General features: G+C 35.2%; 1 protein-coding gene across 3 annotated transcripts; it reads left to right on the top strand.

Moving 5' to 3' along the window:
• Positions 1-2,879: 2,879 nt before the first annotated feature.
• LOC127118736 (katanin p80 WD40 repeat-containing subunit B1 homolog KTN80.4) lies at positions 2,880-15,819 on the top strand. Of its 3 annotated transcripts, none has more exons than XM_051049009.1 (19): positions 2,880-3,289; positions 3,418-3,553; positions 3,651-3,781; positions 6,238-6,355; positions 6,466-6,692; positions 8,624-8,726; positions 9,791-9,861; positions 9,981-10,055; positions 10,130-10,273; positions 10,376-10,595; positions 10,759-11,181; positions 12,155-12,211; positions 12,291-12,409; positions 13,014-13,139; positions 13,621-13,695; positions 13,806-13,918; positions 14,578-14,694; positions 14,776-14,844; positions 15,173-15,819. In XM_051049009.1, the coding sequence occupies exons 2-19, from the start codon at positions 3,526-3,528 to the stop codon at positions 15,234-15,236; spliced, it is 2,280 nt and encodes a 759-aa protein (XP_050904966.1). In that variant the 5' UTR covers positions 2,880-3,289; positions 3,418-3,525; the 3' UTR covers positions 15,237-15,819. The 3 variants fall into 3 exon arrangements, with proteins under 3 accessions (XP_050904966.1, XP_050904953.1, XP_050904959.1); XM_051048996.1 differs by having other exon boundaries at positions 3,383-3,553; XM_051049002.1 differs by having other exon boundaries at positions 2,880-3,299; positions 3,383-3,553.
• The last annotated feature ends 268 nt before the right edge of the window (positions 15,820-16,087 follow it).

Genomic DNA, 16,087 nt, shown 5'->3' with positions numbered 1-16,087 from the left:
TGATATAAGACACTTCTCATGGATTTCTTTATCTCTTTTTGATGTTGTCAAAGGGGGAGAAGCATCTACAAGATGAAGTTGGGATGCATACGTTCAGAGGTAGCCTTCATGAAGACACGAAACACATCATCTAAAGTTTTGCCATCATAAAAAGAGGGAGTATATGAGTGCAACTTTCCATTAGATGTATTTTGTATATGTCAAAACTATGATTCTTTAGCATTTATGTATATTGGACGATATCCTCTAAGTCTTAATGTGCATCTTAGAATTAGGAAGCATACAAATATTTTGAAATGAGTTAGAAAATGTTTCATGCATTAAAAACAAAATTTTTATGGGAAAAACAATTTATGTGTCGACACATACATGCTATAGGTCGACACATACGAGTTACATGTTGACACATGAAAGACACTTTTAAAGCATATGGCTTCTGTTTGATGTGCCGACTGCACATGTCGACACATGACCTATACAGGTCGACACATGCATCAAACATGTCGACACATGACTTATATAGGTCGACACATGCAATCGATTTTTCTAAAAATTCATGACTTTTCTAAATATTTTGCATTCCTTTTTGCCTCTAACTTGCACACATATATATACTGCATGCATGCATAATTTCTAGTAAGGCTCAAGAGTAAGCCTACACGAAATCGGGATTTCAAAGAGTTCTCATCATCTTCAACCTACATTCTATGCATATACACAAACAAACTACACATAATCATTCTTTATTTGGGTGTCATCTAGAATTAGAGTTGATAACATCCAATTTAGGTTGTTGAATTGTAATTTGGGTTGGGATCTTTGAGGGTTTCAAATAAGAAAACCAAGTTGGAATTTTCCTTCAAGATCAATTTGAGATTCAAAGGTTTTAGATAAGATTATGTAATTTGGATTTGATCGAGTGAATGCTTTGAAGAACGAAAGGTTCTTGCAAAGGAGTAGCGTGAGACGGTGAATCATATTGGTAAATCTCGGGTTACAACAATTCGCAATTTAGATCCGATCGAGTGAAAGCTTTGAAGAACGTGAGTTTCTTACAAAGGAGTAGCGTGAGACGGTGATCAAATTGAAATTGTTGGGTTACTTGATCAAACTCAGACCAATGGAAGATAAAGTGTTTGAATTAACATCAAACTTAGGGTTTGTAAGGTTGGATTGCTACACTTCTCTTGTATACTACTTTTTCAAAGTAAGGTTAATTTCATTATCTCAATTCAAGTTCTAATTGAGGGTAGATGTACCGATAGTGAGGCCGATTAGGAAACTGCCTAAACAAATCCTTGTGTACTTTCTCTCTATCTATCTATCTCTTTTATATTTCATTTGCAATTTATTAAATTCATCGATTGTGCGATCAATACGTTTGGTTAATCATTTTGAAAACCATTTGAAAAAGGTTTTGTTGGGTTAATCACAATCCTTTAGATTGTGGTTGCATTTGAAGATCAACAAAACTATACAAATTTCTAAACGAAATCGATTGCACAGAAGGTGTTTGATAATTTGTCTCAATAGTATTTGTGTATTTTATCATTGGTAATAGTCTATACTTTTAGCATAGTATTCAATTGGTTGTGGCTGATAGCTTGTTGATCGAATTTGTGCTCATTATCATACGTTGATTGTAATTACGCATATCCGAGGTTTTTGATAGCGTTCGATTAGACGATTCGATCCAGGTTACTTCCGCTCACCATAAAAATTTTCAAAACAATTTTTGTTAAAGTTTTTAACTTGTGATCTATTCATCCCCTCTAGATTGAAGTTTATCGTCTAACATGGTAGTGTGAGGTCTTCGGGATATGACTTATGGAACTGTGTTGCCTCATAGAGGCGCATTGTGGAGGATTTCTTTGAGGCAAAGTAACCTTTCTTCAATAACTTATGATTTTGCTACCGAACGATGTTATACATGTTGTTCAACAACGCATTGACGTTTTGTAATCCAAGGTTAAATCATAGTAGCTAGAAGTCATGTAAGGCTTCGGGTTGTGAGACTAAAGGTATAATTGGAGAAGCGATAATATGATCTTGAACAAATCCAACGATTTGAGGATTCCGGATCAAATTTGGATGCAACTGAACTTCTTCTTCATAGTGTTTTATTGAGGAGGAGGATGTGATTGATTCACGACCACTTGAGCGGCGGTCGCAACAATGACTTCTCGCGTCGCGGTGGAACAAATGACTTTGGATCCAATCATCACTTGAAAGCATATGAGTCAGAGATCTCAGAATTTAGAAAATCAGAGTTAAAACGATGCTTAATCAGATCGAATGCGATGGATCTACACGTTCGATTTCAGAGGCTCTTGACTCGATGATTTATAAAGCTAACAATATAGTGAATTGAAGATCGACCGTGGAATTATGGAGAACATGTGAATCAGAAGTGGATTCCCACTGACGACCACACTGTTTCATTTGGGAACGAGAAATAAAGTGATGATCGGAAGTGAAAGTGATTCTAAGTTTGTGACGCGGTAGAAAGGGGACTGATCTACAAAGTTAACACTCTAACGCAAGTCACTGTATGAGAAAAAAATAGCGACTTTAAATCGTATTTGAAATTTATTACTTAAAACTTGTTTTTATATATATATATATATATATATATATATATATATATATATATATATATATATATATATATATATATATATATATATATATATATATATATATATATATATATTTTAATCTATTCGTTTCATTTATAATAATTGACTTGTAATGTAGAAATAGACTTATAGTATATTACAATTTTTTTTATATTTTTAGTAAGTTTAGTCAAAGAAATTTTATAATAAAGAAATGGTAACAAACAGCTTTTATATACATTTACAAAATTTGGTGTGATTTCTGTTACTTTTTATATTTTGAACCTTCCCACCCTCACAGTGATAGATTAATTTGAACATAAGCAAGCATTATCATTACTGAGGGACAGTCGCAGATCGTGAAAGCGCCTCTTTACTTTCTTCTTCGTTGGGATTGGGGTTCGCTCTCTTTTACCGACAGATCCTCTGCCAAATACTCCGCTGCTGTTGGATTCATACCACCACAACAGAGGAGGACGAAATTCAAACCTCGCCGCCATTGTTACAGTCACCCTTCGCTGCTCTAAATCTTTTAATGCTTAACAACGCTTCACACTTTGCTTTGCTTGTGTCCGTTCTGCACGAAATCTGCAACAAGAGTAGGCAAAAGTGAACGTGTTCAAGTTCTGAAGCAAGAATCTGTAGCTTTACGGTGAATAAAACTACTACAGGTTAGGTTAGGTTAGGTTTCACACGTTCTCTTGTTTTGCATTTTGATTAGGTTAGGTTAGCTTTTCGCAATTATTCACTTGAAAATTTGTCAGGATCAACTCACATTGGTTGGATCTGGGAATTTTAGAGGACAAAATTAGATCTGTGGATTCGAATGCCTCTAACAGAGAGCTTGAGTTTCTGTCGTAACTGGAGTTTATAGGGTTTTTGGTTTCTGTACTGCTTATTACTACCGATGACTACCAAACGTGCCTACAAACTCCGTATCCTTCATTTCTTACATTTTGTTTGGTGTAATTTACGCACTTGTGTTTAGATTTTTTTTCTCAATTATTGCTGGCCTTGACGTGTTGTGTTTAGAGGAGTTTGTAGCACATGCTTCTGCTGTTAATTGCCTCAAGATTGGAAGAAAAACATCTAGGGTTCTTGTTACTGGAGGGGAAGACCACAAGGTTAATCTTTGGGCTATTGGTAAACCGAATGCTATCCTGGTTCGTTCTCCTTTCCTCATCTTTTTAAAGTTGCATTCAAAATAGTTTGTTTTAGGTATTTTTCTTATTTCACTCTGGATAGAAATTAAAAGGACTGTCCCGGAAGCACAACCCATAGCCAAAAGGTTGGCTACAGAGACATATGATATGCCGGGGCTGGAGGTCAAACCACATTTTTCCACTTCGCTGCTAGGCTCTTTGAAACCCAAAAAGTTAATAAATTATAAGGATTCCATGTCATTGATTGTATACATGCTTTTGATTTTCCTTATATTATATTGGGATACAAGGATTATTTTCTTGCCCTCTTTTACATTTGGTGTCATTGGAAGCTAACTTGTGTGGTAAATAGTAACCGGTGGTCGAAACTATGTTGTTAGTTCCGGATTTACGGAGTGAACGCCTTCAAAACTGAGATTGCAGGGTATAGAATGGCCGCTATATCATTATTTTGGATATACTACACAATTAATACTAGTGAACACATAATTGCTACAAAATGAAACACATTACTCGAAATTCATGAAATATTCTTGGTTAGAAATGAAAAGTCACAAGTCTAAAGCAAAACATACATCTATATACCATCAAGATTCAAGGAAACAACAAGTTAAACCTCTAAGGCTTAAAGGAATGAAACATCATAGCTCGAGTACAAATTCTCATCAATAACAATCAATCAAACATTCTTCCTGTACATCGACCACATGATTCACATGTAACCTTCTTCCTATCCTTCTTGTCCGTTAAACTACTCCACTGCCATGCTATATCAACATTATACCACTTGGTTTAAATATTGTGCGCATAGGAACCTACTGAACCACCAGTTGCTGATGGTTGAGAAGGAGTAGGATTTGTCATGGCTGTTGGAAAATGAAGAGGATGGGATGTCAGTGGTTGGAGACGGCGGTGGCTCACAAAGGCGGGGCTGGGACCTCAATTGCTGGTTCTCAGGCAGAAGGGGGTTACGTGATAGAGAAGGCAGAGGGAAAGTAAAGAGAAGAGAGGGAAAAATGTGTATCTGGCCCACACTGAAGAGAAGAGGGATAACAGGTTTTTTCATTATATTAGAAAACCCTAAAATATTCATGTAACTAATAGGGATTCAATTTACAGGAATTTCTGTGTTTTCAAACCCTATCACTATCAAACTCCTTAGCAGTGCCACCATCTCAAAACACAGTTTGAGTCCGAAGCACAAATGCGACTGCAACAGCAGCAACTCCATTTTCCTCTATAATTTTGTGTCTGGGGTTGGCTAGCTGCTGTTCTGCGCTGCCCTACTGCAATTGCAGCACAATGTGTCACTATTGACAACATAGGATTGAAAGGGAAACACAGATGTCTGGATGGTTTAGTATGGGAACTTATTTTCAAGGTAGCATTGAATTGAGTTCACTCACAGTGAATGTGTTAGTCATATCATCAGAATTTTCTATTTCTTTTTCTTCTACTTAGGGTCAACCTCACATAATGGTAGTTTTTCGCTTTTTACCTCTGTTCTTATAATGTATAAGCCACCTGATACGTCTGCATCTGCGGACTATATTCTTTCAACCAATAATTATATTTTATCAGATGCGGGTCTGTCTTATGAATCTTGAGCAATTCAGTTTAGGTGTTTTGAGAGAAAGTTGAGTGGCAAGTTATTATGAATATGCATCATGCATGCGGAGATTTTCTGTAGCTGGTTGGGGCTTGGAGTCAAATGTAAACATATAAAACGAATTCGAGGCTGAAACGATCTCCTTGTTATTTTATGAAGAACGGAAAGGTTTCCTCTCTTAGAAGTTCAAAGAAATAGGATTCTGTTATTTTTCTTGGTTTAATCAACGGCAACACTGCAGGGATGCCTGTTCCTTTCGATAAGTACTTATCCTACCTTGCCCAGACCCAATGGGATTGAAGCTTGAACCTTTTAAGGTTGTACGGTAGCAATTGCTCAACTATTGGAGTGTGTATTCCTATGTTTGCGGGAAGTTCACAAAAAAGGTATTTTTCTAGCATAAAAGATTCCTAGGCAAAAAATGGTTTGCACATTCCTATGAAAACATTCCCAAGCGAGTGGGTACAAAATGGATTTTGGATTCACATGAGGTGGAAATGAAATTTAGATGTAAATTTATTTTTAATTCCTTTAACTACCTTATATATGGGAATATTATAAAAGTTTGGCATTCTTTTTAGAATAAATAGGTACCTAGGAATAGGATTCCCATTATACCTAGAATGTTATTCCTGGGAACGGATTTACAAAACTTGAAACAAATGCCAGAGTGTCCTCTTGGGATTTACAAGGGATTGGTTTCTTTCATATATGCATTTAGGTTTGTTTCTTGTGATAATAAGTGAAGGTACTATCATCATCTTCTTACATACTTTTGTTGGTTTACTGGCTAGAGAGAATATATTTTTATGTATTTATTTTCAGTAGAGTGTTTCACCTTTTGCAGAGTCTCTCAGGACACTCGAGTGGAATAGACTCTGTTAACTTTGATTCCTCTGAAGTGTTGGTAGCTGCTGGAGCTGCAAGTGGTACTATTAAACTCTGGGACTTAGAGGAGGCAAAGAGTAAGTTGTTACTTGCCATTTAGCTTTGATTCCTTAAAACTTATTCAGTATTTTTACCTAAACTTTTTTGTTTGTACTAATATGTTGAGCCTGTTATGTTTCTTTGGTAGTTGTTCGAACTCTTACCGGTCATAGGTCCAATTGTACATCAGTAGACTTCCATCCTTTTGGAGAGTTCTTTGCATCTGGTTCTCTAGACACAAATCTTAAGATATGGGACATCAGAAAGAAGGGTTGTATTCATACATACAAGGGCCATACTCGAGGGGTAAATGCAATTAGGTTTACCCCAGATGGACGCTGGGTTGTGTCAGGTGGGGAAGACAATACTGTGAAGGTTAGAATTTCTTTCTCTTAACATAATATTAATGGAGTCAGATTCTATAACAAGTTTGTTGCAATCAATTGACATAAATATATCTGTACTTCTCTGTTATCTGGTTGCTGAATTCCGCATGCTTACCGAGTCACTGAATCAATACTATGAAAGTTTCCAAGAAATACTGAATTAGTATTTTATTGTAAATTGTATATAACTATCAAAGAAAAAGTAATCATAATTAAGAACTGTTGGATGTTCTGTTGGGGGGATGTGATGAAGATAGCTGAATGAAACAAAAATTCGCATCAAGATTTATTCACGTATCACAACAATGATGGGTGCCCTCAAAGACAAAAAGTGAATAGCAAATTCAAAGTCTACTATACTGATGATTACCCGGAACATGAAATGTCGGTTCAGCAAGTAAAAAAGGTGACCATAATAACCGGAAGCAGGTGGCTCGGGGAGATAATGAGGAAAAGCGCTAGAAATATAAAAGGAGAAAATTGAAAGAATTTGTATCAGTTTTTTTATTTCTGAATGCTAAACATACAACTGAATACACATGTATATAGTTACATTACAGATAAGCTGTATCAGTACATTCTGTTGCTCATTTAGGTATTTCAGTTACATGTCAGTTTGGGCAGTTAGCCCTGCACAGTTACAATATAAGCTGTATTGTAGCTCGCCGGAATTAGAGCATTCATTTACAAATTTCTCACAAATACTATTGTCTTGAATTTTCTCACCTATATTTTGTTTACACCTGAAACTCTATCAAGTAATTTTCTGTGTTTGGGGTCATTGTCTGTTATCTATGGTCGGTCACTTCTTCCTGGAGTGTGGATAGGAATCCGATCCTGATACTTTAGGCAAGATGACTTTTCTGCTCTTTTTCTATTCACCATAGTTGTGTTTGTTTTCTTGAATTGAATGCTTTCTAGGGGAGTAGAACGCCTTTGTTCCTATCACTTCACCTTTCATAGTCTAAACAAAAAATAGGGGAGTAGAACGCCTTTGTTCCTATCACTTCACCTTTCATAGTCCAAACAAAAAATAAACATTATCTTCTGAGTTTGCCCGAACCTTCTCCCTCAACATTGCACAGCTCTTTATAAGAGGTTCCTCAATAATAAAGAGGCTTAAGGCTGCATGCTGTCTATATAATCAATCATTTGGTGCATTTGCTCGGAGGGGAATGCTCACATTTATTTTAAATTCTTTGCCATGTACCTGCTTTAGGACAGGCTTCTATTTACTGGCCTCTCATTAGTCCAAACAAAAAAAAAACGTTATCTTCTGAGTTTGCCCGGACCTTCTCCCTCAACAATGCACAGCTCTTTATAAGCGATTTGCCAAAAATAAAGAGGCTTAAAACTGCATGCTTTCTATATAATCATTTGGTGCATTTGCTCGGAGGCGAATGCTCGCATTTGTTTTGAATCCTTTGCCATGAACTTGCTTTATGGTAGGCTTCTCTTTACCAGCTTCTCACTGGTGTTCAAATTATGGCTGTTTCAAGGACTCTCTCCTCTTGGCATGTGGCAAGATTGAACAGCCTTGCTGATTTTAAAGTCTGTTTTTTTACAAATATTCTTTGATGCCTTACCACCCTTATCGTGTTAGTTCTCTCTCCTTTACAATAATTTTTTTAATATTTTCTTTTTGTATAAACAAGACCCATCTGCCGCAAATCACAATATTTTGAAATGAGTTATCCAATCTTATTGATAATGGTATGTGACTTCTTCAAAATCCTGTCAAGTTCTTGGTTCATCAGTCATTTACTTGGTGCACAATTTGCAATATATTATCTTAATACTTTTATGGATTGTGATAGATTAGTGCAAGTAGGCTTATATGCTGGGACTGTCACTTCACTAATAAACGAGTTTTTTTCCCCTTAAACTTGATGTAAATTATATGATGTATACAATTTGTAGTTGTGGGATCTAACTGCCGGAAAACTCTTACACGATTTCAAGAGTCACGAGGGCCAAATCCAGTGTATAGATTTTCACCCCAGCGAGTTTCTACTAGCAACAGGTTAGTCTTGCTTTTCTAATAAAATCAAAAGAGTCAGTGCCTTGACAACACGTAATGGTGTGTTTGGTTAGTTTTTATTTTCTTTCTTAATTGATATGGTTTTACTTTTTCTAGTAGTTATTAAAATGCTACCTTGTTTTCAATCTGTTTTTTTTGTTTTGTTTTGTTGAAGTTACGACTTTTAAATAAGAGGAGAAAAAATAGTAAGAGCTTGTATGTATTTCCTTGAGCCCTAATTTATTAAAATCAAAAGCCAAAAATTAAATAGACCAAGGAACACATTCAAATGAGTTAATTTTAATTTTTTTCTTCCAAAAAAAAGGGGTATAGATGGAATTTCAATAATTAATACACTTAAAAACTGTACTTTGTTTCTTATATTTAGAACCAACAAATAACCTGAATGTGTTTAATAAAAAGGACCCGAGGGAGTATTGTTTCTTAGGTAGCTCAAAAAATGAAACTGAATCTGGGTAGTGTGCTCAAGTCTACAACCATGGTGTAATTCATCATGGGAGGCTACTGGCTAGTATGAATTCCAATTAAGTTTATCACTGATTTAGGACAGCAGAGAATATTTTGAATTTGGCATTGCTAGGGTTAGACTGAATCTCGGTTAGATAAGGCTTAAGGCCATAATGCATTCGGGATAGTCGGGGTCAACGCATCAAGCTTAATGAAATAGCCAAAAAAATCCATAACAAAGAGAGGACTTGTGAGTGAAAGGGTTGCACCTCATTAATTTTTGTAGCCTATCTTTGTCAAATTCTATTAGGATTAAAATTTAACCACTAAATACAATAACTAAATTTAACGAAACTTATTAAATAAAATAAAATAAAATGTAACCTAACTTACAAAAAACAAGCAACCCAATTTGGTTTACCTAGCTGTCACATTTTGTTTGTTGACAGTTTTAGGTTATTTTATTTACATGACTATGTAACAATTAGTACCAGATTCTTGTGCTGTTCTCTTTCTGTAAGCTTCTATTCCCCCCCTCTATCTTTAAGTAAATGAAATCAATTGTAATTTCATTTCATTTATTTATTTCCCATGCCTAGGTTCTGCTGATAGGACAGTTAAATTTTGGGACCTTGAAACTTTTGAGCTTATTGGTTCAGCTGGCCCTGAGGTACTCTCTTATAGAAATTTTTTATTAGTTATTCTTGGATGGAGTTTAAAGTCGACATTAGTACAGTTAATTTTGGTTTATTAGGAATATCTTCAAGAATTTTGTATATTTTGTTTTAGACAACTGGAGTACGTTCTCTTACTTTCAGTCCTGACGGGAGGGCCCTACTTTGTGGTTTGCATGAGAGTTTAAAGGTAAGCTCCTCTTTTAGTTGATTACTATGTGAGAACTATTTATCTAGGTAACTGTTCCATTTGATTTTGTTTAGGTTTTCTCTTGGGAACCTATAAGATGCCATGATATGGTTGATGTGGGTTGGTCTAGATTGTCAGATCTTAATGTTCATGAAGGAAAACTTCTTGGCTGTTCATACAATCAAAGTTGTGTTGGAGTCTGGGTCGTGGACATCTCGGTATGTATTTGTCTCAGAAATTATTTCTGCTTCTAGTAATGGTTGTATTTGACACTATTTGATGCTAATGTGCTATTTTTACATTTCCGACGTCTTCTCCAGCGTATAGAACCATATGCTCTTAATAGTATGAACCAACTAAACGGCCGTTCAGAATCTAAATCCTCAAGTGGAAATACAACTGTATTGAATGAAATCACAGCTAAGGCTAGGCTATCTAGCTCACAAAATCCGGATCCATTACTCAAAGAAACAAGATCTCTTGGAAGGTTGTCAATTTCTCATGATTCAGACCCCTTGAAGGAAGGAAAATATTTGGCATGTATATATCCTTTCTCCTTTTATAATTCTTCCATTTGCTTTTAGGCATTTGTTTAATTGAATGGCTTGTTTAATCTGTCTTGTTTTGATCCGCCTGGATCCTATTGTTCATAATTATGCTTATGGCCACAACTTCTCATTACTTGACTTTTGATTGCATGAAGCCACAGGAAGTGCACCAAGTACTCCTCAAAGGATAAATTCTAATTCTGGTTCAAAAACAGTCTCTGTTGGTTCAGCAGCAGTGCTTAATACAACCGCTCAGAAAAGGAGTTCTTTGAAATCACATACCACATCAAGTTTTCCACTCATCAATAAATCAGATATTGTACCTGTTATTGTCCCCAGAACTAGCACGAGGTCAGAGTCTGTAGCTGATTCTAGAAAAGAAGTCGGTGTTGCCGGAACAACAATGCCAATATCTTTGCAGTCAAAGTCAACGGATATACGGAAATTTACGAACAGCAGAGATGATGTGGATAAGCCACCTTTCTCTTCTGTAACTGAATTTGCAGCTTCTAAGTGTAGCGAACTAGGTGGTTTTGCAGATAAAAATAATTTGCCTGCTTCTGTAAGCTCAACTCAAGGTGATAACTACTTAATTGTATAGTTAGTGTAATGATTTTTTCTCAAGTACTTGCATGTTGGATTTCTAGAGTCATATAAACAGAAGGAACGGGAAGTTGCAAAATTTAATGTCTACGTTGCCGAACCAGTATTAGTCTCATTGGCTGTCCAAAGAGCCACAGAGATACTCCTGTGAACCCACCAGGGATCCAAAGACCCTAATTACGGCGGATTATGAATAAAAAAAGTACAGTTGTGAGCATGTGCTTTATCTACATTTAGCAAACTTTCATGTGTGGGGTATTACTTGCCTCATGAAACCATTTTAAGTACTTGCGACTTTAAACTTTTAAGTGAATTACTTTCTTCACTGCTAGTATTTTTCTTGTTTTTCACAGAAATTGAAAGGCAGCTTCTCTTTTAATTGTAATATATTTCACGTGTCTGAGTCAGAAAGCCTTCCCGGTGTTACTCAAAAAGAAAGTAGTAGAAGGCTGTCTGAGTTGGAAAATAATTTTGCTAAAGATAAACTTAAGTTGCACTGCGAATGAAAAATAATCCCTTCTATATACAAGTAAATTCCACACTATGAAGAGAAACCCCAAACTGCAATTACAGATATCAAGGATCCTTAATTGTCTAGCAAGCTATTCTGCTTATATACTTTTGGCTGCTGCAGGCATGTGATATTGTGCAAAAGAGTGACTTGTTAAAATTTAAGACATACTCTTACGGGGAAGTGGTTGTGCCTACAGCTTCTCTTTGTAGTTTTGCATATAGCTGTTTTAATCTAATGTGAAATGAGAAGGATGGTAAACACAATACTACAGTGAGACAAAACATAAACTCAATTAAAACAGCCCATTCAACCTATGAACCTAATGTCCAGCTGACCTTGTTATGTTACAATGATTGATTGATGCATACTTGTTTGTGAAATTCTTTTGTCCTCTTGGATGGTGCACTACTAATTTGAGTTCTTTCTTGTGACAGATGAAGGCGGCCAGAAACTGAACAGAGATGGATGTTCCATTGAAGTACAGAAAAGAGGTATCTTTAAATTGTTAATGATCATATCATTATTCAATTATAAATGGTTTCTTATTTTTATGCTCTTTAAATTATATAGGGAGAATGCGCTCACTTCTCAATTTGGAAAAGAGGGAACGTTCTCTTAATTTTGAGGAACCTAGACACAGAATTTCTCATGGGAGGACACCATCAGTTCATGTGCTTCCTTTCAGTGGGGTATTATACTGTTTCTTAGTTTGTTCTATACTCATTGTATTTTATTGCGCTGGGTTGAGGAATTGGACTTACACCTACATTGCCTTGAAATGACCTTTGTAGTACTTATAAGTCTTGAGCAGTTCATACCTTCCATTCTATTTCATGCCAGTTTTGTGGGGTTCAGTTAGACCCAAGACAAATGTTTTGATATTATCACAATTTATACTAGATCTATTGTTAAGTTTCATGTGTCGTCCATGCAACATGATTGGGTGTTAAGAGTATGTTGGACCAAACCACTTTAATTGCGACCACCCTTATGGTCTTTTATCGGGCCACTTTGTCTACCTTCATTGTAGCGATTCAATACCTTTAGTGTGATGGGTTGTGTTGAGTTGAGGGGGTAGTCTAGTGACACCTTTCCTAGAAATGTGACCTTCGTGTTGCCTATGAGGCTTTTTGGGGATGAGTTTAATCTAATACTCCCGAACTTTGTTTACAACAAAAGTTCTAGCAATACACGCTCTTTCAAATACTTTCTCTCTTATTGGATGTAATATATATTGGTCCCACGATTTTGAGAAGCTGTCCCACTGTTTACTTATCCCTGGATGTTAAACAGAGAACACATTCCATATCCACTGAGAAGGCCACATTTTCTGCTAGCGATGAAGATTCTATTGCTGATGTGATGGAACAACATGATGAATTTATCAGTTCAATGCAGAGTCGTTCATCTAAGCTGAAGGTATTGGTGATTGAATTTGTGATTTTTATGATTACTTTTGTATTGGCTTTCTGTATAATGAGTTAGAGTCTTTGCATGATATTAAACTTCAAACAAGTTGGGGTTGTAGGATGACAACCTGGATGGACATTACTCACTTCAGCATCCTTTTTATTTATTTTTTCTTTTATGACAAAAGAAGATAATTTTTAGAGAAGTGGAGAAAAACAAGGTTGGAGGAAAACATATCTGTTGAAATTTTATGGACTTGGTGGAAGAAAAATAAATAAATCATAATATATACTATTGACATATGTTTTGTTCAATCATGTACTACGAACGACAAAGCAAAGACTGCTATTTACAGTAACTGGATGTTTAATCCTAATGAGAACAAATAATGATTAATGATATATAGACCAATTTGAAAGAAATTTTGGTAAATAAGTGAAGTCTACTACCAGTGATAGATTTGATGAATTCCGAAACCATTGTATTTCAGGTGGTCTACGGACGTTGGGAAAGAAATGATGTTACAGAAGTCATTAGCACAATGGCAAAGATGGGTGATCACGCTGTAAGCATTTTGAGCTGCTTGTTTTCAGTTACAACTTCTCAATTTTGTGTGTTCTCTTTTATGGCATATTGAGTTCTAACAATACTTTGATTTAATTGTATTTATTCCAGGTGATTGCTGATATTGTTAGCATTATAATGGAGAAAATTGATATGGTCACACTTGACTTGTTTACAAGTCTTCTGCCACTTCTAAGTGACCTTTTACAAAGTGAAATGGATAGGTAAGTGATGCATCTTCTTCTGTTTCTTGTTTGACATAATTTTTCATCCACCTTTATTGATTCATTTGTCTCCATTGCAGCGAAAATTGTCGTCTTCTATATATTTTGGCTTAACATGTTTCATTGTTTTTCTTATAAATTTATGCAAGTAATCAATCACTTGCACTGCAAGATATCTTAGGTTTCATGTTTGGATTAGCTATCAAAACATTACTTGACTGTGTGCCCATAAAATTTTCCAGCTGCAGTGTTTTTGTTGTGTTTAGTATATTAAGTGAACTCCAATTTAGCCCTCAAAATTCTATGCGTAAGACTATCCCAAGAATTAACCATAATTTTAAAATGATTCCTACAAGTGAAAATTCTTGATTACATTGTTTTATTTTGGGAGGTCAATTTAGTTTCTAAAATTGTTTGGAAGTGATTGATAATTTTCGATACCATAGGTTATTTTGCAAATTTGTTAATTTTGAGGCCCTAATTGCCTAACTCTACAATACAATTTTGAGACTAAATTGATGATTACATTAGTAAATAACAAATTGACTAAATTGATGAGCATGGGAAATTTCAATGCGTATTCATTTAATTACACTGGTAAATTATAAATTTTATAGATTTAGTTTCTATGTTGATAATTTTCGTATCATATATTGTAGACATCTATCTATATCTGTGGAAATGTTATTGAACCTGGTCAGAGTATTTGGTTCAGTAATCTATTCAACGCTATCAGCTAAACCCTCTGTTGGTGTTGATATCGAAGCAGAGAACAGGTTCACATTCCTGACTTATTTTATTTTACTTTTTATATATTCCATTACATAATTTCATTTTTGACTGTTAATATGATCCAGGCTAGAGCGTTGCAACCTCTGCTTTGTCGAGCTCGAAAAAGTCAAACATTTCCTACCTTCTCTAATGAGGTACATGTTTAAGTTTATCGGTTTGTCTTTTATTAAAAGAATAATTTTCCTTTTGTTTTATTCGATTCTGGTGGTGCTAAATGAGTGATGCTAATTACTTTTTAATTTACAAATGGTTTTCTTAACTTCATGTTAATTTAAATAAATGGTAGAATTGAGAGAAAAAAGGCTACACTAAAATTCGTTTCACCTTTATATGCAAATATAGATTTTGGAAGTTAAAAAAAATAGAATTTTTGTGCTAAAAGTAATCAGGAAATTATGTATTCGGATGATTTAGAATTTCTCATGTTAATTTCCATATTATTTTTTGTCCCTTCATCTGCAGAAGAGGAGGATCAATTGCAAAATCTGCACACGAGTTGAATCTTGTACTTCAGGATGTGTCGTGACTCTAACCGGATTAGATTATTCTTGCTGCTTCGTAACGCGGGTGCTTATAGAGGTTTTATGTGCATCTCATAATTTAAAATCTCTACACAAGTCATCGAATAGTTTGATGGGATCTTTTTTGGCATCGAACCATGTGTGTACGTTTATTTATTGCTGTTAAAACTCATGATGATGACAAATGACGGCACTGATAGTCTGATACTGCTGATTCTTGGATGTATACACGGAAACCAGAGCTGAGCTGAAGAGATGTGCCACTATCTGCTGATGGATTGTCTATAAGCTTAATGTGGCGATCTCACAGTCACTCCGTTCAACAACTAACCTAATATGGAGCAATGCTACTGCCGATACAATGCTATTGCTGATACGGGTCTAATCTTCTGTGAAATTCTTTTTTTTTTTTTTTTTTTTTATTTTGTTTTAGTGTCTTAGGTTAGGAGCCATTGTATGTGACTGGCCCTTTTCATATTTCTTTGTTGCAAATTCTTGTATGATTTTCTCGCAATGCATTTGATAACCAAACGATGAATTAGTGTCTATATAACTTAAGAAAATGAAGTGACATCTTTGTTGGTATCACCGCGCGGGAGAACCTGTTGCAACATCTTGTTTTATTTTATTAATTTTATTATTATAACAACAAAAGGAGCTCTCTTGTTTTCCTATTCCCGATATACATAAATGAAATACATAAATAACGTATATTTTGCAAGTAAAAGGTTCATATAATGAAAATAAACAAAGTCATAGACAAATGGTCGCTGACACTTGTAGATGTTGCCATAGTGTGAATTTTAAAGTTTCAGTTTGCCTTTTCAAAATGCAATTTTATGTACCTTTGTCAAGT

This window comes from Lathyrus oleraceus, chromosome 1 (genome assembly GCF_024323335.1).
Source record: "Lathyrus oleraceus cultivar Zhongwan6 chromosome 1, CAAS_Psat_ZW6_1.0, whole genome shotgun sequence".
Taxonomy (NCBI): Eukaryota; Viridiplantae; Streptophyta; class Magnoliopsida; order Fabales; family Fabaceae; genus Lathyrus; species Lathyrus oleraceus.
This window is presented reverse-complemented; position numbering and strand designations above follow the sequence as displayed.

Bases quoted from the DNA above. Each gene is read 5' to 3' on its own strand.
- LOC127118736 (XM_051049009.1), top strand. From the start codon at position 3,526: ATGACTACCAAACGTGCCTACAAACTCC. The intron at 6,356-6,465 runs GTAAGTTGTTAC...TTTCTTTGGTAG, and splicing joins GGACTTAGAGGAGGCAAAGA to TTGTTCGAACTCTTACCGGT. The intron at 6,693-8,623 runs GTTAGAATTTCT...TACAATTTGTAG, and splicing joins GGGAAGACAATACTGTGAAG to TTGTGGGATCTAACTGCCGG.